The 26149-nt window shown below is 39.2% G+C and overlaps 1 protein-coding gene across 3 annotated transcripts in view; it reads left to right on the top strand.

The window, feature by feature from the left end:
- rev3l (REV3 like, DNA directed polymerase zeta catalytic subunit) overlaps positions 1-26149 on the top strand; it is a 60894-nt gene that overhangs the window by 9675 nt on the left and 25070 nt on the right. For all 3 annotated transcript variants that reach the window (XR_015518054.1, XM_087297918.1, XM_087297917.1), the window contains exons 6-21: positions 1426-1549; positions 1635-1729; positions 2666-2770; positions 4345-4429; positions 6872-6996; positions 9002-9130; positions 9569-9800; positions 9947-10086; positions 10200-13869; positions 14022-14878; positions 17791-17879; positions 17980-18105; positions 18274-18466; positions 21775-21886; positions 22860-22975; positions 26111-26149. The exon at positions 26111-26149 is cut by the window's right edge and continues 80 nt beyond it. Coding sequence is in view for 2 of the 3 variants with exons in the window: in XM_087297918.1 (XP_087154044.1) it covers positions 1426-1549; positions 1635-1729; positions 2666-2770; positions 4345-4429; positions 6872-6996; positions 9002-9130; positions 9569-9800; positions 9947-10086; positions 10200-13869; positions 14022-14878; positions 17791-17879; positions 17980-18105; positions 18274-18466; positions 21775-21886; positions 22860-22975; positions 26111-26149 (6237 nt within the window). In the remaining variant the exon portion in view is untranslated. The remainder of the gene's footprint in view (positions 1-1425; positions 1550-1634; positions 1730-2665; positions 2771-4344; positions 4430-6871; positions 6997-9001; positions 9131-9568; positions 9801-9946; positions 10087-10199; positions 13870-14021; positions 14879-17790; positions 17880-17979; positions 18106-18273; positions 18467-21774; positions 21887-22859; positions 22976-26110) is intronic.

The following is a 26149-nucleotide window of genomic DNA, read 5'->3' as shown; positions in this document are numbered from 1 at the left end:
TGAGACACGTCACGGACCCACGGCACAGTATTTAGCCGTTCATGAAGTTCATATGCGTTTGTTTCCATGATCCACGCGGTTTGTTGCATGTTTTCCCCCGCGATATGGTCAGGGCATATCATACAGCAAAGTTGTGTGCGTGCTGCTAGCATTTTTGTCGGGAGAGCAGAACGAGAATTAGAGAATGGCGGACGCTGTCTTTTATCAGGAGTTCGTTCACATTCAGACACATCACTGTGCTGCTGTGTTCGCCTAAATCCTTCAGATTACCAGCAGGGCTAATGGTTAAAATAGACAGGTCAGGAGACCTGCTGCACTGAGTCTGCTGGATACGGGGATTGAGGGAGAATCCTCATTTATAGGGTTTACATGAACACGATTATCTTTATAATTATATAAATTGTGGTTATGTGTTTATGAAATTACGAATAACAAATGTAGCAGGGCATTAAATCACTGTTCATTTCTTTGCATTTTAACTTTGTAAACTATAAACTCATGCGTCTTCTCACGGTTTGTCTCATTTTGTGAGCTAGCTTCGTTCGCTCACGTTCTCCCCTGCTGGCCACGCCCACTCCTGCCCGATGCTCGCGGAGCTCCACGCCCATTAATCATGCATCTTTTGAAAAAATTCTGAAGTAGACTTTAACCGAAAGTGGGGGGTGTCATGGCCCTTTAAAAAGTGTGTTTGTGTGTGACGCGTGTATGCACGTGCAGGTTAGATGCCTGTATGTGTGTGTGTGAGAGACCGGGCTCGCTTGACAGCCGCAAGCGGCTTCTATCTTTTGTTATTTATTTTGGAGATAATACACAATATGAATACAACAGAAAGACATAAAACTTTAGTTTTGTAGACTCAAAACAATAGTGTCATATCTCAATAAAATAGCCTAATCTATATTGAAATAGTTTAAAGAATTACTAATGTCGGATATAATAGCATCACATTAAATAAATAAACCAATATAAAACAAACAAAAGCTATAAAATGTAGATATATGCTAGGGATGCAACAATACAGTTAGCCCATGGTTCAATACATACCTCTGTTTTTTAACACTGTTTTCGGTTCGGTTCTTATGGCTTCACACATGTTTTTTATTTACTTTTTAAAGCCTGGTTTAAGCTGGACATAGCTGGTTTTGGCTTGGCTCCCAGCCAGGCTAGGCTGGTCAAGCTGGTTTTAGCTGGTCATCTCCCAGCCTGACCAGCTAAGACCAGGCTGGAAACCAGCCTGGAAGTGGCCAAAACCCCTCTAAAACCAGCCTGGTCGACCAGCTAAAACCAGCCAACCAGCCTAGGCTGGTTTAAGCTGGATTTTTTCAGCAGGGCAATAAAATATAGTATCCAATCAAGAATCAGATTATAAAAATGTGACTGCTTACATGTGCTTCTTCCAACATTTTGCACTTCTGTTACTACTAGCTTCTGAAGAAGAACAGATGGGGGGTGGCACTAGTCCATTGAGGAATGCCTGCGCGTCCACATTTAATGAAACTGGGCTTAGGGATACTTTGTGTACTCGCTGGGAGGAGAACAACATACCAAGGTATGTAATGTAAAGTTGCTATACAGCAATACATATCTGCATTGTATAACACCTTAATCGTCAACGTGTGCTTTCTATTTTGTAGTTCTCTGATATTAGAAGAGGTGGAACGGGTGAGCGTGTGTGAGCTGGAAGTTGATGCTGTTGCTGCTGATGTTCTCAACCGTCTCGAGATTGAGAGTAAGAATTTATTGGTTTGTGTACTAGTGACTGATCAGTTATTTAGTTTATCAGTTAATCTAGTGATTATTATTCATTGAATTATGCTTAAATTGGCAAGATTGGATTAAAGGTCAAATTAAAGATTTTTATTTCATTTGTTTGTAGCATGTAAATAATCACGGCATGTGGAATTGCATGATTGTTTTTTTTTTTGTTTGTTTGTTTAAAGAGCCCATATTATTCATGAAATAGGGTCATATTTTGGTTGTAAGGGTCTCCAACAACAGTCTAATATGCATGCAAGGTCAATAAACACTTTCATGGTCTCATAATCTGCATTTATTTTTACATAATTATCCCAGCGACTCCCGTATGAATTGTCCAGTGATTCATTTGTTTCCAAACCCCTCCTTAGCCCGAAGCTAATCTGTGCTGATTGGACCGATTCAAGTATGCTGCGAATGGTTGACACCAATGACTGTAAAAAATATGGACGACGCGACAGCCCTTTTTCCCATTGAACGCCTTGAGGGCAAAACGCCTGCTTGACGGGCACAAACTGTCGCAAAAGACTGCTAAAATTGGAGCCTTGACATGCGCAGAAGGACTGTCTGATGGAGCCAGAGGAGGAGCCGCGAAAATGAGTCGAGCTTCCAACCAAACGCTTTATGTAAAATCAACCACGCCCCCGAACTTCTCAGCATGCGTTTGCTGTCATATCAACCCAAATGGATGTAATAACGTTAACAAATATGAGGGTTTTATATATTCAATAGCGCCAGCTCCGGACTGCAGCGCATAACCTACTCGCGGCGTCGCGGGCTGATTCCGGCTCGCATGCGCAAGCGCCGGCTTGCTCGGCCGCCGCATCTGGCTCGATTGACTCGGGCTGGAATCGGGTTGCGGTGATTGTATAGTTGTGAACTCATGAGTATGTTTTTATATCTTGTTAAGATCAGATTGGCAGAAACCCTGGACTCCAAGCCATCTGGGACGATGAGAAACAGCGGAGACGGCAGAGAAGCGAAAGCTCTCATATTGATGTAACTGAATCGCAAGGTGAGGAAAGTGCTTTTGCGAAAACATCGATCTTTTTTTTTTCTAGTATCACTATTAAAATGGTCCCGTTGTTCTTTTTTATATAGTTTAAAGGACGTCAGACACCGGATGCGCCGCAACGCGCTGCGCACATGACAGTTGAAAGTATCGCACACCAGATGCGTACATTCGCATGCTATTTCAATTAAAACTAATCAGATGGCGCTCTGTGGCGTGGCAGACCTTTAGGGTGCTTTCACACCTGTGAATTGACTCATTTGTTCTGAAACCGGAATTAAAATAGTTACATTGCTGCTCTTTGTTCTTGGTGCAGTTCGCTTTCACACGGCAAAGTTTCTAAACGGACCAAAAGAGCTAAAACATCACATGCGAGTTAACTCCCCCTTCATTGGTCAGTTTTAAGGTTTATTTTGCAGAGTCCTGCTCAGCTGTCATGCGTCCTTATTTTAATTGATGACGATGAGCAATGAGACATAAGTGGACAGCTGCGCTTTAATTTTGACACTCTCAGACATCATCACCAAATATAAATCAGAGGTAAGACTTTTTCATACAGAGCCCTTGGCTAGACTGCAGTTCGGTTAATGTTACTAACAGATAAACAGCTCTCGTTAATAGTTCATCATGCTTTCACATTTGTATTTAACTTGAAACGCACGTTTACTGGTAGGAATGACCCTGATGACACTGATCAGCTCCAGAATTTGTTGTAGTCGAGCCGAGCGCGATTGCTGTATTCACATATGCCAAACGAACTGCGCTAACTGGGCAAACAAGACAGGTTCTGAAACGAAAGTCTAGGTGTGAAAGCACCCTTAATTTTGTTTTTGGGTGTAATAGAACGTTCTCTCATGCTTGGTTCGAGAATTCTTTTTCAAGTATTAATATGTTAAATTGTATTTCTTATTTATTTATTTATTTTATTTTTAACTTGCTCTTATGCTTAGTTCGAAAAATGTATCATTTTTCAAATAATTTACAGTTGCAATCAGAATTATTAAACTTTTTTCTAGAAAAAAAATAGAAATTTAGAAAAAATAGGAATAGAAAAAAAATAGAATTTTTTTTCTATTTCCCAAATGATGTTTGACAGAGCAAGCACATTTTCACAGTATGTCTGATAATATTTTTTCTTCTGGAGAAAGTCATATTTGTTTCATTTCAGCTAAAATAAAAACTGTTTGAGGTTAAAAACCATTTTAAGGTCAAAATTATTAGCCCCTTTCAGCTATATAAAAGCTTTTATATATAGTTGAAGCCATATATATATATATATATATATATATATATATATATATATATATATATATATATATATATACACACACACACACACACACAAGTACTTATTCAGCTGCTTGTGTAATAACTGTGTTAAAATGCCTAGAGTGTTAGAAAATGGGCTCGTTTGTGGTTCACTGTAGACCAATATGAGCCATTCATTGTAGTTCTTGAAAAAAAATCTCCCCCTGAAGTGGACTATGAAATATGAATGGAAATATGAATAATGAAATATGAATTGAATGTAAATGCACTGTTTTTTGACTCATGACAAAACATGGTTACTGTTTCAGATAGAGACCTTGCAGAGGTTGCGGAGAGTGAAAAAATCTTCATGAAGAGAGTTAAAGACATTCTCAGGGAAAATGAATTTGACATGTGAGTGAAGTTTTATACATTTTATAAAGGTTGAGCAATATGACCTGGCAGTGTGTGTGGTGTGTTAAAAGAATTTGAGCTTTTACGTGCATCTACATCTCTCTAAATTGAAAGTAAATCAGTATGTTACTAAAATGACTAAACTGTTAGATTTTTTAATAAAATCTAGTTTTTTTTAAAAAAGGTTAAAGAACACATGCATGTTTGTGACTAGTGGTGGAAATGTTGTGGTACAATGCAAACAGGATGTAGGATTCATATGGTCATGAAAAACCTGGAATAGTCATGGAGTTTTGACATGCCATTTTCCAGGCCTGGAAAAGTTTTGAAAAACTCACAAAGTGTTGGAAAAGTCATGGAAAACAGATATCTGTATACTTGAATATAGGTTATTTACTTCTTTTCTGTCCTTGGCCAGTCACATTATTAGTGCAAAATATAGATAGTGGAAGCATTATCTAAATCAGTTTTACATTGATATAAATATAAATTGAAACTAAATAGATTGCATTAAACATTAGGTCATGAAAATTACTTAAGTCTTGGAAAAATCATGAAAAAGTCTTGGAATTTTAGTAGTAAAAATGTGTATGACCTCTGAGGAAGAGTGGTCTCCGTGATGGGCACTTTAGCCTGCAAATACAGCATAACACTATAAGAATCTGAAGTAAACTCACTAATGCCAATTTCATTTGGTTTGCAAAATTTGCAGGTTACAACCGTCCTCTAGGTCTAGGGATTGAATATAAAATGCTTTCCTGACCTTTGCATTAGAGGAAGTTGGAAGCACACTGTTACTGTGGCTGTTTTCTCTCTGCCATTCTGATGCGGTTTGTTATGCACATGCCAGAGATTTTCATAATAATTAGCTGTTTTATTCGATTTTGGTTTCAGCCTTAAAATATTTAACTTATTTGGCAGGTGAGTACAGTAAAAAGAATACTAGCCAATGGTGAGTCTTTGCCAAGGTGTAATACCCATTATCAAGGTGTCTGTAGACGGTTGTTCTGTTTGACTACTATTTAATTTCCTGTTTTGTACACAAGATGCCATATCAGACACATGAGACTCACTCATGGACATTTACTAAAAGTAGAAGTTCCCCCAAAATGTCAATATTGCAACACAAACCATACTACTAAACATTTCCTTTTGAAATGCTATATTTTAATGTTAAATAATAGAAATATTTTTAAATGTGAATTCTTTATAAATGCTAGAATTTTTGTCCAAAGTGAACCTTAAACGGTTTTAGATTTTTATCTTATCTATTATTTATTGGCTATGCTGTATTTTTATTGTTACATTTTGTTTCTTAACCAGTTAAACTCTGCTGTTATTTTGGGATTTCCGCCTGGATTTTGCCTACCCAAATTTAAAAGCTTCCCAAATCCACATGCAGAGGTGTAAATGCAAAAATTTGGTATAATTTTAAAGAAAACCCTTTGAATTTTCATAAAACACTATTAAAAGTGTTTAAAATAACTGTATATGTTGTCTGTGTTATGATAAACACCTAAAAAAGTGGCGCTTTTTGTAATTTTTTTTTATAAACTCAAATTTGAAAGTGTACCTTTTAGGTTCTGTGTGGTCTAGCGTGCTGTAATTAATTTTGGTGGTTCCTGCACATGTCTGTAATCATAGGAAAAAAGAAAAATGTCTCTACCATAATCTATGCAAAAGTTATTGTATTCCAACTGATGAGAGGTGCTGTACAAGCCACAGGGATCATCATTGTCTTCATATTTCACTATTCTTTTGTTTGATCAAACATAATTCACTGTGTTTGAACCACGTCAGACATATAAAAGGATTACTTATGCACATCACCTCAAAAACAGAGGAGAATGGCCCTGAAGCGCACAGCATAAGGTAAGAGATGACAGCTGTCTGTGCTATCTGGGGCTGCTTATTGATCATAAATGCATTGTTTTCACTTCTGCGCCATAGAAACAGCGCAATTTATTCAGCAGCTGTTTGATATGTGAATATAACTCAGTAAAACAAATACTAGAACCGTATGAGCACCGGCAAGAGCTTTCATTTGAGCTATAACTTGTACATGTGAAAAATATGAAACTGAACCAATGTAAAATACCCAGCTCGGGTATCCAAAATACTGTGTATTTAAGTGTAAATTACTTTCATACAGTAGAATAAAAACCAAAGTGATGCATATGTGCAAAAAATATAGATTCTACACTTTCAATCGAAACCACGTAAGGGGGTCTGGTGCAATGCTAGCCCTTTAAATCTTAAAGCAAAAGTCGATGACGTCACCAGGTACCGGGTCCGCAGAGTTTAACTGGTTAAATAAAAGTGATATTTATAAAATTTTGTAAATTTGAATTGGTTTTGCCATGAAATAACCAGAGAAGCTGACATGCAATAATTTAAATCTCTCTCTCTCTCTCTCTCTCTCTCTCTTGTTTTGTTTTGTAGGACTCAGGCAGGGTCTGAAATGGATTCTTTTCCAGATCTTTCACTCTATTCTACTGTACTAAGCCCAGATGGCTTGCCTTCCATACATGCTAGCCAAGTAGATCTTCATCAAGATGCAGTCAAAGGTGAGGTGCACACACCATTTATCATTTCACATATGCACAAGCTAGGGATGTGCGATTTATGAAAATCGAATCGCAAATGCGACTTGAAATGTTACGATTAGCTAACCGCAAGAGGCTGCGATATGAAATATGTATTATTTAATTTCCCCTGCCCAGAGCAAATGCATGCATGGCGTCTGTGTGACTGTCTTAGGCAATTGAGTGTGCACACTTTTGTTCTGCCCAATCAGATTTGTGCAACCGAACTATACAGAACACCCACGAAAAAAATAAAAAATACCTTGCTGAGTGTTCTGTATTTTTATAATTATTCATTTTTTTGTTTGTATAATAAGCTACACTATCTCCCTAATTTGAGTTCAACTTGTTTACAGAAAGGTAAGGTCATTTTATTGGTCACACTTTACAATAAGGTTCATTAGTTAATGTTAAGTAATGCACTTACTAACATGAACAAACAATGAACAATACATTTACTACAGTATTTGTTCATGTTAGTTAACGTTAGTTAATGTAAATACAGTAGTTCATTGTTAGTTCATGTTAACTCATGGTGCATTAACTAATGTTAACAAGCATGGACTTGAATGTTAATAATGCATTAGTAAATGTTCAATTATGATTAATAAATGCTGTGTAAGTGTTGTTCATGTTAGTAAATGCATTAACTAATGAACCTTATTATAAAGTGTTACCATTTTATTTGTGTTTACTGCTTACTCTGGGAATTTTTTTTTTATTTTTCTGAATATTTAAAAACAAATTTGAATAAATGTTTAGGTACGTTAATATCTTTTCAGTTCTTTTTTTTAACCAACACTCACTGCATTGTAGCAGTAAGAAGCTACGATACAGAATATTGAGCTGAAGCTTGACTACAAAATTTAATTGCAAATCAAATCGAAATTGTAATATCTGTCAAACAATCGCAATTAGATGTTTTCCCCAAATCCCTAACCCGAGCACAATGATGGATTTTACCACACTGTAACTGTGACATTCTACAGTAAAGTACACTTTTTTTTTCAAGCTATGAATTACCAGAGCTCAGAGTCCACATTTGTGTTTGAAATCACACTTTGTGCCCTCATTCACTATTATGTACACTAGTTCACTAATATAGTATACTTGACAATCAAGGAACACAAATGAGACGCTTGTGAACACCTGCTGTTAACAATCACAATCATTGAAGGAAGAAGAAATCATAAACTCAAACAGTGCAGTGCTGTTTCTCTGCCCATACACACAGAGACAGTACGGCCAATTTAGCTTACCTAATTCCCCTATAGCGCATGTCTTTGGACTGTGGGGGGAAACTGCAACACCCAGAGGAAACCCATGTAAACATGGGGAGAATATGCAAACTCCACACAGAAATGCCAACTGAGCGACCTTTTTGCTGTGAAACGATCATGCTACCCACTGCACCATTATCACCTTCCAAATTGGGGGAAAAAAAATAAAAAGGGGGGCTAATAATTTTGACTTCAGCTGTATATATATATTCATTTAAATGTTTTTCCTCTACAGCACAAACGGTTGTGATGTTTTGTGGATGTTCCCAGCTATGCTGACCAAGTCTATTCAAAATCTAAGATATCAAGGACAAACGTTAAATCTTTCGCTCACGAGTCTGCTGTTGTGAAGAAGCTCAGCAGCAGAGAGAAAACTAGCACTGTTTAGCAGCTGTTGAACTCGTGCTCTCACACAACAGTGAAAGGACGGCTCTGGCAACTCCCATTCATAGCAGTTCCTGTAGTTACTACTGATGTTTGAGGGAAGCACATTTATTTTGAACTATGATAAAAAATCTGACTGGAACTACCAGTACAGTTTAACAAATCCATTGCACACTCGCCAACCTATCAGAGTCAAGAACTTTAACAGACCATGGAATAATACAGTATTTGTATGGAGTCTGTTTGAGACTGTACAGTGAAACTTACAATTGGTCTCTGACTGTATTGAAAATAATGACCTTGTATTTCTTCTCATCATACAGATACAAAAAGAGACAGTAGAAAAGATGACGAAGTAGCAGTTGTTGATGAAGAGGCCATTTTGAGCATGTTGGAAAATAGTCAGTCTTTCCTCCAGCTCTCTCAGACATCCAGCCAATCAGCAATATTTGGTATGTGCATTGTTACAAGAAATATAACATTGATTTCCGAAAAAAAAGAAGCTAAAAGCGTTTACACTGTAGGATATTAATCAAGGTTTTAATACATTTTTGAGTAAAAAGGTGAAGTCTTAGTTAAAAGATTTGTTTTTCTTGAACTAAAATTGTGAGATGCAATGTGTTTACGTACGTTTTCATAATTTTAGTTTTTTCCTATTGTTTACTCTTTAGTTATATGCCCAGAATTACATTTTGTAGATGTAAAAAAAAAGAGTTTATTTGTAATGTATTTGATATTATACTGGAAAATAACAAAATGTTTTCTTTTTTGCATTTATGATTTTGTCAATTATAACCTTTGCTTATTCATAATATTTTTTGTATGTGTTCTGATATATGCTATTTAATACATTCAAGTTCATCCTAATAGTGTCGACTCTGTTCTAACAGACGGCAGTCAAGAACAGGCCATGGTTGATCTTCTTGAAGCATTGGCTAATGATGGATTTGGAGATAAGAGCTCCAAAGCAGTGACCCAACAGCTAACCGGGATTGCTAGTTGCGTCTATAACAGTGATGATGAGGAAGCTGGACCTGAACTGGAGAAAAAAGAATCCGAGCTTAGTAAAATAATGTCACAAAGATGGGACAGTGACATTCCAGAGCCCTCTGCCAGACAAAGGTGACCAAACTTCCCTTTAGGTTTTTTTTTAATCGCCTGTGCTTGTGTAGTGATGCTACTACTAATGTGTTGCTGTTTGAGTTGTAATCTATTAATTATTTTAATGGATGGCCTGTGGTTTAATCATATGTTGACTATTTGCACAGATTATTTATGAAAGCAAACGAAAGCTCCAGTGAAGAGCAACAAGCTTCATCTGATGAAGAAGGAAATTGGAAGGGAATTAACAGTTTTCAAACTGATCTGTCCATTCCCCAGCTGGATGGAGCAGCAGATGAGAGTAGTGGTAAGTACAGTTTATTTTAGGTGTTTTAATAATGTATTTTATAAAACATCAGTGAAAGCATGGTGGATTTTCGTTCAGTTGTGTGTACATTTGTGTTGTCTTGTTTCCTGTAGATTCATCGTTAAAAGAAAAAGGATCCCAGAGACGTTCATATATAACAGGAACAGACAAGATCCTCGCCAGCAGAAAAGTTTTCGCAAATGAAGCCGTTCGTATCGAGGCATCATCCTCTGTTAATATTGTGAATGAGTACAAATGTTCTGAGCAAAGACCCGATCGAGAAGATTTGGCAGATAAGCATTCAAAATGCGGAGAGTCGATTGAATCTTCAAATATTTCAAGTCTTAAAGAGGTGACACCAGTTAAACACCCCATCTCTTCTAATTCAAGAATTACATATAAAGTTGATTCTGATCATCCAGATCTTGAGGATTTAATGTTTGGAAATTCTAAGCTTGCCCAAAGCATAAAAAAATATTCCAGCATTAAGCATGTCGAGAAAAACACTTTACTCATCCTGGAGGATCAGAGAAGCTCCTCTGCATGTTATTCTGGGCTGACAGACAGCGCCACCAAGACTAAAATAGTACTCAATCCAAGTGACTGCAGAAGTCCTGTAAAAGTTTTTGACCAGACACAGACATTAGAAGATAGCCCTGCTTTAGGACCTGAAGAAAGTGAGATGGGACAAGGAACGAAAGAGGATGATGTTGGTGAATTGAAAATACGATATGAAGACTACCAAGAGAATAAAGCTGATAGGACCATTGTGGCGCAGCAGGAGGCACACTACAAATTTTTCCCTAGCGTTATTCTGTCTAATTGCCTGGCAAGACCAATCAAAAAACAGGCCGGGAGCAAAATTGGAGAGGTTTCCTGTACCTTAGACCAACCTGAGCAGCGAAAGTCAAGGTTAAAGTTGACCAAGAAAAAACCTACATTAGATCAAAAACGGGAACTTCCTGTAAAGACACATTCTCCTACGAAAGAAGAACCTCCAGCCCTTCTTTCCATCACTCCAGGCTCTCACAATCAGAACGAAGTGAGCAAGGAGGTTGACATGGAAACTTCAGGATCGTTAATTGAGAGTTCGGGAAAGGGCGATTTTGCAGATATTCCAACAAACATCTCTTGTACCAAGGTGGCAAGTTTGCCAGGCAGCAAATATACCTTGCGGACCAAAAGAAAAAGGATTTATGAAAAAGGAGATCATCCAAGATCTGGTTCCTCCAAACAAGCCTCAGTGCATCATGATGACCCTAAAGGAAGTGATCATGTCTTCAGTCAAAAAAAGAGGAAAGTGACTAAAAAAGAGCCACCGGTTATCATCAAATACATAATCATTAACAGATTTAAAGGTCAGAAGAACATGTTGGTAAAGATTTCTAAAGTCAGTGCTGATGAAACTCACACAGTTTTAACACCGGAAAAGCTTGCTGGATATGAACAGCTTGCTCCTCTCAAAAAATTCTGGCCCAAAATTCCAGAGTCTACAGCAGAGAAGTACCCGTCGCTTGAGCCAAAAGTAAAGAAATGTCCCAAACGGAAAGCGAAGATCAACCCAGTGGTAAAAAGGATGACCACCTTCCCAAAATCCAAGTGTCCACGAGTTGGCCAGACTAGAGGGGAAAGGCGTGCTAAAGCAATGTTGCCTGTGCAAACATTAGCCCCTCCATGGCCTTCTTATAATGATTTTACAGATGACACTTGTACAGAGTATTGCGATGTCATGATGAAGTTGGGTTACTTGTCAGAAAGAGCCCCCAGTCCTACTGACTCAACCCCACCTAGATGTTGGTCTCCTACAGAGCACTTGCATGGATCAAATTCAAATGATCATTTTATAAATCCTCATAATGATCCATGTCTAGGTTCTTCCTGTGAAGCCCTGACTCCAAAACCATCCCAAAGTGGTCTTTTGAATAGAAGCAGAATGCAGAGACCTAAGAAGACTTCTGGGACCAGCCAAAAAAGAAAATCGAATAGCTTAACAACAGCAACAAACAAGGGTTCTCTGAAAACTGAGGATTCTAAATGGAAAAGTATTCCAGCAGCTTCAAGGAAGCATAAGAAATATTGTGATGGAATTGAAAGGCCAATGTTTGTAGATGTCACATCTACTTCTCAGAAAGGATGGATGCGCAATGAGAAGCAATTACTTCAAAGAAAGCAGGATCATGGCAAGGGAAGCAATAATTCACAGGGCCTGAATTCATCTGACAATTTACCTGTTACTCAATTATCTGATTATCTAACTCCTTTCCAATGTCCCAGTTTTCTAAAAAGCAACCCGGAGGACCTTGCTCTCGGTTGTTCAGACTCTAAAACTGAGGTTCATAGTTTCTTTGATTCTATTGCTTCAAATAACTCTCAGAAAGACTTACGAATTGCTCCCAATTCCACTATTGAAAAGTCTTTTAGTATTCTTTCCCAACCCACAAAGACTGTAGGACATCCATGTTCTGTCATTACATATGGAAGTTCTAATTCAAAATCTAAAAATACAAGTCAGGATGGGACTAAAACAAAAAACCATGATGTCATATCAGTGGTCTCTGGCCATGAAGACAGATCTGGTACTGTACAGCAATCACAGTTACCCATAACATCGAGAAGGCCGCAAGCGAGAAAGAAAGATACTGGGACAGCTTTATTGAAGCCTGTTGATTCTATATCTTCTCCTACTTCTTCTACTAAGAGTACAGCTATATATGAATCAAACACAGATCTCACATTGTCCTCCGATTTTAAGAATAGGGAAATGTGTGTTTTGAAGGAACTCCTTCAGAAGAGGCAGCTCAAGGAAGAACAGAAAGCACATAAAAGTGATGGTTTGACTGAGGCGGTTTCTTCCAGCAGTCAAAATACTGATGTTGCCAAAAGGGCAAAATCTAAGAGAACTCTGTCATCACCATCAAGAAAACCAAGGGGTGCAAGAACAAAAGTGCAAACCAGATGTAAGAAAAATAAACAAGATGACCAGAGAAATGATCGTCTTTCCTCAGATGGTAGTCCTGTGTTTTTTTCTGATCCTGGCTTTGACAGCTGTTGCTCTGTTGAGGATAGCTTGTCCCCAGAACTTCCAGATAATTACAGATTTGATATCAATGTCATCGGCCAAACAGAGTTCTCCAGTCTTTATTCTGGTAACCAGTTTGTGTTAACTGACAAGATCTTGCCTCAGAAGTTCCTCAGTGATGTCAGTCAAGAGGCAGCGAATGCGCTGGTTGGGTTGGGGAACAGGACACAAAAGATGTTTGATGTTGATGATGACTTCAATCATGGAAACGATCGGAATAAATCTGGTGCTCTTAGTCCAGAATTGTTTGATAAGGTGTCTTGTGAAAATGGCAGAGTTTTTCCCAATAAGGTATCCCTGTCTCTGCTGGATTCAGAAAAGATCTTTAGCACTAATTGGGCTGGTTCTTTAGGTAAAATTCATGGCCTCAGCCACTTTCGGGACTTTCACTGTGAGAAGAGAGATGTGCTGCTTGACCCAGAGCCCAAATCCCCCATTATGTCAGCTTCTTTTGCTTACGGTGTTTCCCCAAATAGTGATCTCCTAGATGGCAGTTCACTAACACCGAGCAGTTCACCACGGTCAATCAACTCTCTGTCTCAGCTGAAGACTTCAAGGACTGGTGGAACTCGCATTCTCAAACCTTTGATGTCTCCACCTGCTCGAGAAGAAATCTTAGCTAATTTGATGGATCTGGACTTTTCAGAAGCTACAAAACAGGAACCATTCTACAGTGACCCGTCAGATGTGCCATTGAAGCCAAGGTAAGGTACACAAGTCTGTGTTGTAATTTTTTCTTGTTTAAAAGTTGCATTTGCGTGGTTTTGGATTCAAGTGTCTGTTTATCTGTGTATTTTCAAGTTGGACTATGAAATTATCAAATAAAATAATAAGTAAACAGTCACTGTTTTTTCAGGGAGGTTGGTGGACGAAAGTTGATTTTGGAAACCAGGCAGGCAAGCAGACTAGTTGAATTCCATGGGGACTTATCTCAAAATGGTTTGCAGTTTTGGAAAGTCGCATTTTCTGCAATGACAAATCAGGCCTCTGCTCCAACTCAAGGATGTAAATCCTCCAAACTGATCAAGAACCAAAGCCCATCTTCTGTCAGTGACCCAAAAGTTATCATCCTTCCCTGCAAGTGTGCCCCTAGCCGAGAGCAGGTGCAGCTTTGGGCGCAGGCCAAAAAACAGTATGAGTGCCTTCAGAGAGGTAGGATACAAATGGGTGGCCATGAGATTTCAGAGCTGAAGCAGAGTACATGTGACAGGAGCACAACTCAGAAGACCTCGAATTCGCTTTTCTCAGAGAATCATGATAAAAGGCCTGAAAAAAATTCAGAATCGCAACATAACAGTCGGAATGACTTCTGTTCACCCATCCATTTTTCACCAGTTAAAGCAGCTTCATCTGACAGTAGCCCTAGCAGTGTGAAATGTGTCCAGGACATTGACAAAACAAAAGATTGCCGGATTACTTCTCCTCCAAACTCACCTGAGATTTCTACATGGCAAGATAGCCCAGACGAGGTTGAGCAAGATGAGGATAAGGAGAATCTGACTGGGGGGTTGCAACCCCTCTCCATGGATCAAAATTTGAATGAGACGTTACTTGAAAATGCGGAGTCAAAAGATCACTTGAGTCCGTCATTTTTTGGAATTAAAGGCCTAGTTTCAGATGTCAGATGCTCGCACCTACTCCATAGTACACCTGTTCAAAGGAGAAACAGCACTGACGATGAAGCCTCTAGCTGCAGTCCAGTGCGACATGAAGGTATAGCTTTATGTAACCTTTCTCAAATCTTTTCAACTACAGTTTGTTTAGCTTTATGAATAACTGGTTTCCACATGGTTTTATGTTTGTAGCCTCATAGAGTTGTTAAAGGGCACCTATGATTCGAAATCATCTTTTGGAAGCTGTTTGGACCACTGTCCCATAGGACAAGAAGTCTCCTAAATAAAAATTCTGACCTTTAAATCCCTGCATTTTTGAGGCACGGTGTAACGTGATGTAGGAGTGTGGTTTTCCCCATCCACTGAATTGATTGACAGCTGCATATTAACATGTCTCTTTAGTGACGCATATAATCATATCCATAAGGTAGGACTTGCAAAGAAACTGAGATTAAAAAAATCTGTTCAACTCTGTGATCAGCTGCACCTCAAGAAAGAGTTTTACAAGTTTAAAACGTTTTTAAAATGGTGCATGTTTGTAATAATGTAGAGAAAACTGTAAAATCGCTGTAAATCATGCTGGAATCACCACAGCTGCATAGTGTCAGTACAACATTATCATAATTTTGTAGATTAACTTAACGGATATCCATACAGCAGGGTAGAGGCCTGCATTCCCGGGAGCCGCAGGACCCGACCAGGTTTTTTGCAGCTCGGGAATAAATTTCTGAATAAAACGTGGTAGCGGTCGGTAACTCTGGTGTAATAGCGTTCCTGAAAGATAGAGAGAGGAAGCGAGCACGCCCTCATCCGCCATGGTGCTGTGTGTCACTTGTTATAGGCCAGGGATGTCCAAGCTCGGTCCTGGTGGGCTTGTGTCCTGGAGACTTTAGGTGCGTTCGACATGAAGCTCAGCTGCAGCCGGTGATCAACGAGATTAGCCGAGCGCAGGCGGGGGCGGAGTTGAAAACGGAGCCGTGAAGACGGAAAGCTGGACACTTCGGGACTCAAAGTTGCTGGAGTCATAATGACCGATCACATGGCGTCATCATATTTTTTGTTATTTTTATTTATAACAACAAAACATTTACAAATAAAACAGAATACAGTCTCTACAAACTGTAGTTCCTTTTTAAACAATAAGGGAGAATTATGAATAACATATAACAAATGCATGAGAGAAATAAGAGGAAATGAGAGGTTAATATAAACATAAAAACGAACAGGTCTATTAAATACAAAGCAATAAGCATAAATTCTAGGAGTTAAACATCAACCTTTAGGCTAATACTTCTTGTTTGAATATGCTAAAAAAAGGGTTTACACATGTGTACATTTATAGATATAAAAATGTCCAATGTAAAAAGCAAAACAAGGTGTTTTGATGAGGTCTTAATAAATGAGATTATTTTGGATAATGAATGCATTTTCAAAAAAGCATTTTAATCCAAAAAGATTGTGTTGAAAAGAACAAAAGGTAAAGTAAGTGAGCTATGTAGGAGTTTCCCAGAAAGAGCAGGTAGCCTTTAAACTTCTAGACAGGAAATAAAATATATATTTATATTATAATAATAAAACCATTTTATAATTATTTAATAAAATAGTTCTTTAACTTAATTTGTTAAGAGAGCTTTAGGGTGGCAGGATCAATGATGATGATTATTTTATTTCAATTCTGTAAGACTTATTTGAGTTCATATTTAGGTTATTCACTAAAATATACACTAAAATATATCATTTAAATCGTTCATGGAGATGAATGCAGTAAATAGTCTGTATAAAAAGTTAAAAATAAACCTGTGCAAACAAGCTAACATTTATAACCAGATTATTTAACAAAAGATGATTACTGCAGTCAAATATTTGTAGTCTTTTAATAAGCAAGATGTGTACAGGATAGAGAGGGTGTGAAAAGTGAATTGTTTGTTTTGAAACTTTTGAATCGGAATTTGTCCAATTATAAACCCGAAATACACGTGTTTGTTGTCATGTGGTGAACTCGGCCAATCGTGTAATATCGGTGTCGTCATCAAAGCTGCTGCAGTCGCTTTTCAGAAGCTGCACGGTCTGAGTCTGCCGTCTGATCTCGGAACGCTGTCGCGGTACTTTGATGCCACATGTGACAGTCACGTGGCGTCGGCGCAGCATCAATCCGGACAAGATTTCTAACCAGCATGCACTGCTTTAAGACAGATTTCAATCGATCTGCGCAGCTCTGCATGAAGTCGAACGCACCTTTTAGCTCCAAGCCTAATCAAACACACCTGAACCAGCTAATCAAGCTCTTACTAGATATACTAGAAACATCCTGGCAGGTGTGCTGAAAGTTGGGGATAAACTCTCCTGGACACCGGCCCTCCAGGACCGAGTTTGGACACCCCTTTTTTTGGCTGTCTGGACTCTGTAGCATCCAGCTGGGTGTTTTTGGGAGGAATATTTATCGCTATACAATTTTACTTTCTTTTTTTTTGGTTCAATATACCTGCTATGTGTATAGAAAATAATGGGGATATGATATATGAAAAACAATCGGTATTTGGCAAATATATTGAGTGGATATGTTTGTAAATCTGACTTTGAAAGAGTCTCACCAGTCACAAACCTTACCGCTTGTGTCCGTTTTTAGGCGGCACTCATGTCTCATCACAAAGGGGCAAACAAAACCGAACAATCCCCGCACATCCTACAGTTATCTCTCTCTTGGTAGTACCCAATTTTAGCGTAAGATTTTAAAAACCAGGTCAAAATATAACAGGAAAGGTCGGGGCGGGCAGCAGGTGAACAAAGGCTGAATATACGGAGGGAGCGGTCGGGTGTGGAATAAATCCTGGCAGGAGTGGGACTAGAAATTAAGTTCCACACAGATCTCCGCAGTGTATATTAACTTGTATCGTGTAACATTTGCTTTTTTAGCTATTTGCTTTATATAAGCAGGATACCAAAGTAATAGTTCACTTGTGCAATAAAATGCTGGATGTTGTTGTAAAATTTTTTGCATTTATTCTTCTGCAGACACTGAGTGCAGATCTCAGCGGCTTCATCAGAGGAGTAACAAAAACAAAAATGCTTTACGGAGAGTTTTGCTTAGCACACAAGTGAAGGTCAGTCCAACACGTATAAGTCTCGCAAAGCTGAAGTGACTATTTCTTGTTTAGCATTATTTTTAAGAGCCTTTATAGCTCCTTCATTACCCATCCACAGAATCAGCTCATCAACATGAATGTTCCAAAGAAAGAGAACTCACAGATTGAGGGACCGTCATTCTGTAATTCATATGGCTTTAAAGTCAGTATGCAGAACTTGCAGGAGGCCAAAGCATTGCATGAGGTAGGACTGATTTTCACTGATTTCAGATCAGAAAAAAAAATCAATGAAAGCTTCAAGAAAATAAAAAGCATTTCGACTTCAACTTGGTGTTAAAATATTTCTAGGATATTTGGGAAAGCTAGTCTGTTTCCATTTCACTCATTTTAAGTTTTGATTACGTTGCTGTAGGTACAGCACCTCACACTGATGAGTATGGAACTCCATGCAAGAACACGTCGCAACCTTGAGCCTGACCCTGAGTTTGACCCAATTTGTGCCTTATTCTACTGTCTGAGTTCTGATGTGCTTCTCCACGATTCTGGCACTACTCGGATAGAGGGTGCTATTGTTATTGATAAAGAGAGTTGTACTTCAGCTCAAGGTGAGTGTATTGTTTTCTGTTTACTCGAGTGTCCTTTTGATATGGATATGGAAACTATTTAACTCTCCTTTATGCTGACGTTGTAACTGTCATCAGTAGTTTTTTTTTTATGACTTTTATCATTAGTCTTAGGCCACGTTTACATTAATGCGTTTTCGTTTTAAAACGCAGAAGTTTTGCTACGGTTACGCCATCCGTCCACACTACGCTGGAGTTTTCGAGCGCAGAAAACGGAGCATTTTGAAAACGCTGGAGAGGTTGTTTTCTTTCTGAACGCTGCTGCTCTGTCTCAGTGTGGATGGGGGAAAACGGAGGCGGGGCTGCTGAGATTCGCTACCTGATTGGGGCTTTTGTGTCATTGCGTATCCTTACCTTATTCGTCAAGCCCCTATCACATGACTATAACACATGGCTTTAACGCTACCGGAAGACAGCAGACCAGCCTTCACTGTAAACAAAAACATGGACACAGAAATGGGAGCGTTGTTTGCACTATTGTCTGTATTAGGCGCCATTGTGCAGTTATTCATTTGTTACGTTTACAAACAACTCGACCTTGTCGTCTGTCCACAAAAATACGTCTCTTGCTTTCTTTGCCATCGCGTTCATTGTTCAACTGGCGTTTGTTGACTAACAATAACCAAATGCAGAGCGAGACGCATGGTTTCTGTTTATACTAGAACGCGCATGCCCAGAGTGCGAGAATGGTCACGTGATATACGTTTTTGGTGGCGTAGTGTGGATGGAGATGTGTTCAGAAACGCTAGTTGAAACGCTTGTGTGGACGCGAATCGTTTTAGATCTAAAACGCCGTTTTAAAACGAAAACGCACTAGTGTAAACGGGGCCTTAGGCCTTAGGCCCCTTTAAACTAATGCGTTTTTGTTTTAAAGCGTGTAAGTTTTGCTATGGTTACGCCATCCGTCCACACTACGCCGGAGTTTTCAAGCACCGAAAACGGAGCGTTTTGGAAATGCTGGAGAGGCTGTTTTCATTCTGAAATGCTGCCGCTTTGTCTCTGTGTGGATGGGGGAAAACGGAGACATCTGAAAACGGAGGCGGGGCTGCTGAGATTCACTACCTGATTGGGGCTTTTGTGTCTTTGCGTATCCTTCCATTATTCGTCAAGCCCTATCACATGACTATAACACATGGCTTTAACGCTACCGGAAGACAGCAGACCAGCCTTCATTGTAAACAACAACATGGACACAGAAATGGGAGCGTTGTTTGCACTATTGTCTGTTTTAGGCGCCATTGTGCAGTTATTCATTTGTTACGTTTATTAACAACTCAACCTCGTCGTCTGTCCACAAAAATACCTCTCTTGCTTTCTTTGGCATCGCGTTCATTGTTCAACCGGCGTTTGTTGACTAACAATAACCAAATGCAGAGCGAGACACATGGTTTCTGTTTATACTAGAACGTGCATGGCCAGAGTGCGCGAATGGTCACGTGAGATACGTTTTTGGTGGCGTAGTGTGGACGGAGATATGTTCAGAAACGCTAGTGTGGACACGGATCGTTTAAGATCTAAAACGCCGTTTTAAAACAAAAACGCACTAGTGTAAACGGGGCCTTAGGCCCCTTTACATTGATGCGTTTTCGTTTTAAAACCTATAGGTTTTGCTATGGTTACGCCATTCGTCCACACTACCCCGGAGTTTTCAAGCCCCGAAAATGGAACGTTTTGAAAACGCTGGAGAGGTTGTTTTCTTTCTGAACGCTGCTGCTCTGTCTCAGTGAGGATGGGGGAAAACGGAGGCGGGGCTGCTGAGATTCGCTACCTAATTGGGGCTTTTGTGTCATTGCGCATCCTTACCTTATTCGTCAAGCCCCTATCACATGACTATAACACATGGCTTTAACGCTACCGGAAGACAGCAGACCAGCCTTCTCTGTTAACAACAACATGGACACAGAAATGGGAGCGTTGTTTGCACTATTGTCTGTTTTAGGCACCATTGTGCAGTTATTCATTTGTTACGTTTACAAACAACTCGACCTTCGTTGTCTGTCCACAAAAATACCTCTCTTGCTTTCTTTGCCATCGCGTTCATTGTTCAACCGGCGTTTGTTGACTAACAATAACCAAATGCCTAGCGAGACACATGGTTTCTGTTTATACTAGAACGCGCATGGCCAGAGTGCGCAAATGGTCACGTGATATACTTTTTGGTGGCGTAGTGTGGATGGAGATGTGTTCTGAAACGCTAGTGTGGACGCGGATCGTTTTAGATCTAAAACGCCGTTTTAAAACGAAAACGCACTAGTGTAAACAGGGCCTTAAGCCTTAGGCCCCTTTACACTAATGCGTTTTCGTTTTAAAACGCATAAGTTTTGCTTTGGTTACGCCATCCGTCCACACTACCCCGGAGTTTTCAAGCACCAAAAATGGAGCGTTTTGGAAACGCTGGAGAGGCTGTTTTCATTCTGAAATGCTGCCGCTTTGTCTCAGTGTGGATGGGGGAAAACGGAGACATCTGAAAACGGAGGCGGGGCTGCTGAGATTCGCTACCTGATTGGGGCTTTTGTGTCTTTGCGTATCCTTCCCTTATTCGTCAAGCCCCTATCACATGACTATAACACATGGCTTTAACGCTACCGGAAGACAGCAGACCAGCCTTCATTGTAAACAACAACATGGACACATGGACACAGAAATGGGAGCGCTGTTTGCACTATTGTCTGTTTTAGGCGCCATTGTGCAGTTATTCATTTGTTACGTTTATTAACAACTCGACCTCGTCGTCTGTCCACAAAAATACCTCTCTTGCTTTCTTTGGCATCGCGTTCATTGTTCAACCGGCGTTTGTTGACTAACATTAACCAAATGCCAAGCAAGACGCATGCTTCCTGTTTATACTTGAAAGCGCATGCCCAGAGTGCGAGAATGGTCACGTGATATACGTTTTTGGTGGCGTAGTGTGGACTGATATATGATCAGAAACGCTAGTTGAACTGCAGATCGTTTTTTATCTAAAACGACGTTTTAAAACTAAAACGCACTTGTGTAAACGGGGCCTTAGTGATGGGTTTTAAACAATTGGTTACGCATGTGAAAGAGCACAGATTTGCTTGTGATTCAGGCATTAGTCAGCGGTTTCTCAAAACTCGTCATTGAGTCAAAATCAGGGCTAAAATCATGCAGTCTGAGCTCTGCATTAGGGGGTTTCATTCGTCTCGCTGAATGAGACATAAAGTTTGGTAAAAAGATTCAAACTTCTAATCACTATACAGTCTTGCGTGATGTTTTACATAATATTAAATGTGTCTGTTTCAACATTATAGCTTGTTGTATTTTTTCAGCTTCCAGAAGTTCGACACCTTTTCTTTTTAGGTGCGGTGTGACAGGACTGCCGGTGACCTACACCTGTGATGAGAAGGAGCTGTTTGAAGAGGTCTCTAACATAATTAGGAAGTAGGTTTTTTATTTTCCTTTTTTAATTACGCTGCTTTGTTTCTGTCGGTTATTCCTTCATGTTAATAATAGACAAGTTCTATTATCTCTACTATTCTAAATGATTAGAACGCTAGTATTTTCATCAACTAAAAATTATTCTGTTTTGATATTTATGTCAAAGCAGTTCATAGGGTATGCCACATTTCAGGGTAATGCTTATTAATTTAGTTTGAAGATCTTAATACAAAAGGGTCTGCTATTTTGAAAAGTTTGGGTTGTTCAGATGTGACCATTACCCATATCTCCCAGCCTGACCAGCTAAAACCAGGCTGGAAATGGCTGGAAACTAGCCTGGAAATGGCCAAAACCCCTCTAAAACCAGCCTGGTTGACCAGCTAAAACCAGCCAACCAGCCTAGGCTGGTTTAAGATGTTTTTTTCAGTAGGGTAATGTATCTCAATACATAAAAGGCTTTCTTTTCTTACTGCACACTCATTCGTTCATTAATTTATTCATTCATTTTCTTATCGGCTTAGTCCTTTCATTAATCTGTGGTCATCACAACGGAATGAACCGACAACTTATCCAGCATATGTTTTACGCAGCTGCAACCCATCTCTGAGAAACATCCATTTACACTCATTCACACTCATACACTACGGAATTGGACTGTGGGGTAAACCAGAGCACCGGAAGGAAACTAACGCAAGCGCGGGGAGAACATGCAAACTCCACACAGAAATGCCAACTGACTCAGCTGAGGCTCGAACCAGCAACCTTCTTGCTGCAAGGCTACAGCACTACCTACTGCATCACCGCGTCGACCATACTGCACACTTATCATTTGTTAGATAGTTCTTTTTTTTTTACTATTATAACTTTTATCATTGTATGTGATTTTACACCTGAAACAGTCAATATGGCTGTCCAGAAAGCATGCTAGTTTGTGAAGGTGAGTACTCCTAACTTGTCATAACAATCACCTTTCCAGGTATGACCCAGACATTCTTGTTGGCTATGAGGTCCAGATGCATTCTTGGGGCTATTTACTACAGCGTGCTTCAACGCTTGGTGTGAACTTGTGCCAACAACTATCCCGTGTGCCAGGTAAGGCTATAGTTGACTTTCTTGCCCTGTACATTCTGACAATAGTTTCAAGTTGCAGTTGCAGATTTAGGAAATTCTAACATTAGCCTGATAACATTGAAAACATGCATCCATCCCGACATGCAATCTGTTTTCCAAAACCACAATATATAAACATCTACTCAGTGTTGGGCAGTAGCGTCGCCCCAAGTACTGATGCTACTAGTTTAACCACATTTCTCAGTAGTGTGGTGGTAGCATCACTGCTTTATAAATCAAATAGCTTTTCAGTAGCAAAGCTATTTCTTTAAGGCTGATTTATACTTCTGCGTCAAACGCCGGCGTATGCTACGGCGCTGATGCATAGCCCTTCGCCGTGACCGTCGGCGTCGCTGACGTGCACCTCTCAAAAAATGTAACTACACGTCGCAACGACGCGTAGCGTAAGCTCTGTGATTGGTCGGCTTGGTAGCGCTGACGAGTCTGGGCGGGACCGAGAGCCACGTGAATGGCGCGACCCCGATGGAGCGATTGTTTTTAAGTGTGGAGTCCCGCGAAGGAGCTCCTGATGGAAAGTTTTGTTTTGTGTTTACCTCATAGTTAAAGTTGTTGCACGTCCGCCGGTTCCTGCCACAAAATGAGCGAGTTTGAGCCACTTGTACATCCCGGAAGTGTTCAGGAAAACAAAACATCAGCGAAGAAACTCGACACAGAGGAACATTTACACCTCACTGCCAACTAGCGTTTCGGAAGTGTTAATGCAGACCAACAGAGACAACGCGCAGAAGTATAAATGCACAGCTACGTGCGTTGCATGCGCCGTGGGTTACGCCGGTCACTTGACGCAGAAGTATAAACCAGGCTTTAGTCAAGTAGCGCAGTAGCGTCCACACAATCTACATTTACCAATTGCGGATTAATAAATGACGCCACCGACATTCTCGGAGCTGTGAGGCCAGTGTCTAACCGGTGAAAGTAAATCCATATGATGGCGAGAATGACGATTTCTTCTTCTACCTGTTTTACGGTGGTCAACAACAAACTTTTTTGTGCGATACTGCCACATTTCGCTCTGCTCTGGGATGTCGCCAACCAATTAGGCTAACATGAGAAATTTGCTTGATGGAGTTATTTCTGAAGCAGGAATCCTGGTGACTTTACCTCGAGAAGTACATGTTAAGATGTAGTAAAGGCTAAAGTATACTATGGTAATTACTATTAGTTCATGATAATGTTTTTAATGATACTACATTATGTAGTGTAATTCCTTAATGAAGAGGTGTAAATATATATGCAATGTAATGCTTATTCATTAAAATTTCCCCTTTTAATATAAATGACTATAGTATTTTAAACGTGTAACAGCTGGTTTTATTGGATTTTTAGCTTTTGCTGTTATACTATAATTTGTTTCTGTTTAGTACAGCATACTATTTACAGTAAATAACTGAACTGAACAGTTATGCATCATATGTTTCATTGACCGTTTTGTGATTGGCTTAGATTTAAGTCACTTTGATTTAAAAATGAAAATTGCAAAAATAGCTTGGATGTAGCTAAGCTACTTTTGGCAAGTAGCTTTTAGCTTAGCTTGCTACATTTCCCAGAGGATAGCTTTTAGTGTAGTTAAGCTACATTTTAAGTAGAGTAGCTAATAGCTTAGCTCACTACATTTTTCAAGTGGCTTGCCCAACACTGCATTTACTGTATACACACACAGTATAGTCCTAAAACTAATCCTGCTCCTTTTTTATTTGATCCACTTTAAATGTTGGCATGTATCTGAGAAAAACGGCAGTAAAAACAGTAGTTTTGGATTTTGTTTCACATTAATAATAAAAAAATCGTCATTTTTAAACTGCATGATGTATTGTGCTAGTGGTGAAAATTTACGTTTGATAAAGGTTTCGGAAGTGGACGTAGCAAAATGACTCTACAGCGTCACCTCTAAAAATTCTACAAAGTGCCCCGCAAGTTATGATTCACACACGGGTACAACAATCGGCACACACGTCAAGCATGCTAATGCTTACAAAAGACAAAATCTCCAACCCAACAATAGTTCAGATATTAACTTCCTGCGATGAAAAAAATGCTGTTTTTGCCATTTCCAGGCGTTTATTTTAAAGAACTCCTCCTAGGGATTTGATCTGATCAACACCAAAATCGGCTTTTATCATCTAAAGGCTGTGGCGATGTTAAATTGCAAAGATTTAAGGTTTTCGTCAAAGGGCGTGTCCGTGGCGGCCTCTCAGACTTTGACTATTCGCCACAAAACAGGAAATTGTTATAACTCATTGTCCAATTTACCTCAACTCACATGTTTGATAAAAGTCCTGACCTGAACACGTTTACATGCCAATATCCAGTTACAGTTATAGCGCCACCTACTGGCAACAGGTTTTACATATGTATTAGATATGTTTTACACTGTAGCAAACTCCTCCCACAAATTTTATCGTATCAGCATTAAATGTAGGTGGTGTAATCAAAAAGCTCTGACTATCATATATTGTGAAGATATAGAGTTTTTGCAGAAGGGCGTGTCCAAAACCTCAGTGTTTTGCCATGGAACAGGACGTACTTCTTACTCAATCACACGATGTCTGATCTTCCTGAAACTTCACACATTTGATAAAATTCCTCTCCTGAAGACATCTACATGCCAATATTGAGTCAGAGTCATAGCGTTACCTGCTGACAGAAGGAAGATTGGTATAAATTAGTGATTTTTCTCAGTTTATATATATATATATATATATATATATATATATATATATATATATATATATATATATATATATATATATATATATATATATATATATATATATATATATATATATATATTGTTCACTGTTCTCTGTCATCCTAAGGCCACCGAGCTGCGGTGAGCCCAGGTGTGAGGTCCCTTTCATCGCTGCTTGCAGCTTTAATATTTAATTGTTTTTGATGATCTCAAACATGGCAAAAGTAAAAAATAAAATAAAATAAAAAAACATGTAAAGTGTGACAAACATGCAAAAAAAAAAATCAGTAAACCAGAGAGTGAGATTGCAAGTATAAACAAGTGATCAGTTGTCTTCTATAAAGAAATTCTACAATGAGTGCTGCAGAATACAGTTTGTTCATGTTATATGTGGTAATACTTTACAGGAGATTCACAACAGAACCATTTCATCCCAGAGAAAGATG

Source organism: Danio rerio, chromosome 20 (assembly GCF_052040795.2).
Source record: "Danio rerio strain M-AB ecotype USA chromosome 20, GRCz13ab, whole genome shotgun sequence".
NCBI lineage: Eukaryota > Metazoa > Chordata > Actinopteri > Cypriniformes > Danionidae > Danio > Danio rerio.
Note: the sequence above shows the minus strand (reverse complement) of the source record. Positions and strands in the feature narration are given on the sequence as shown.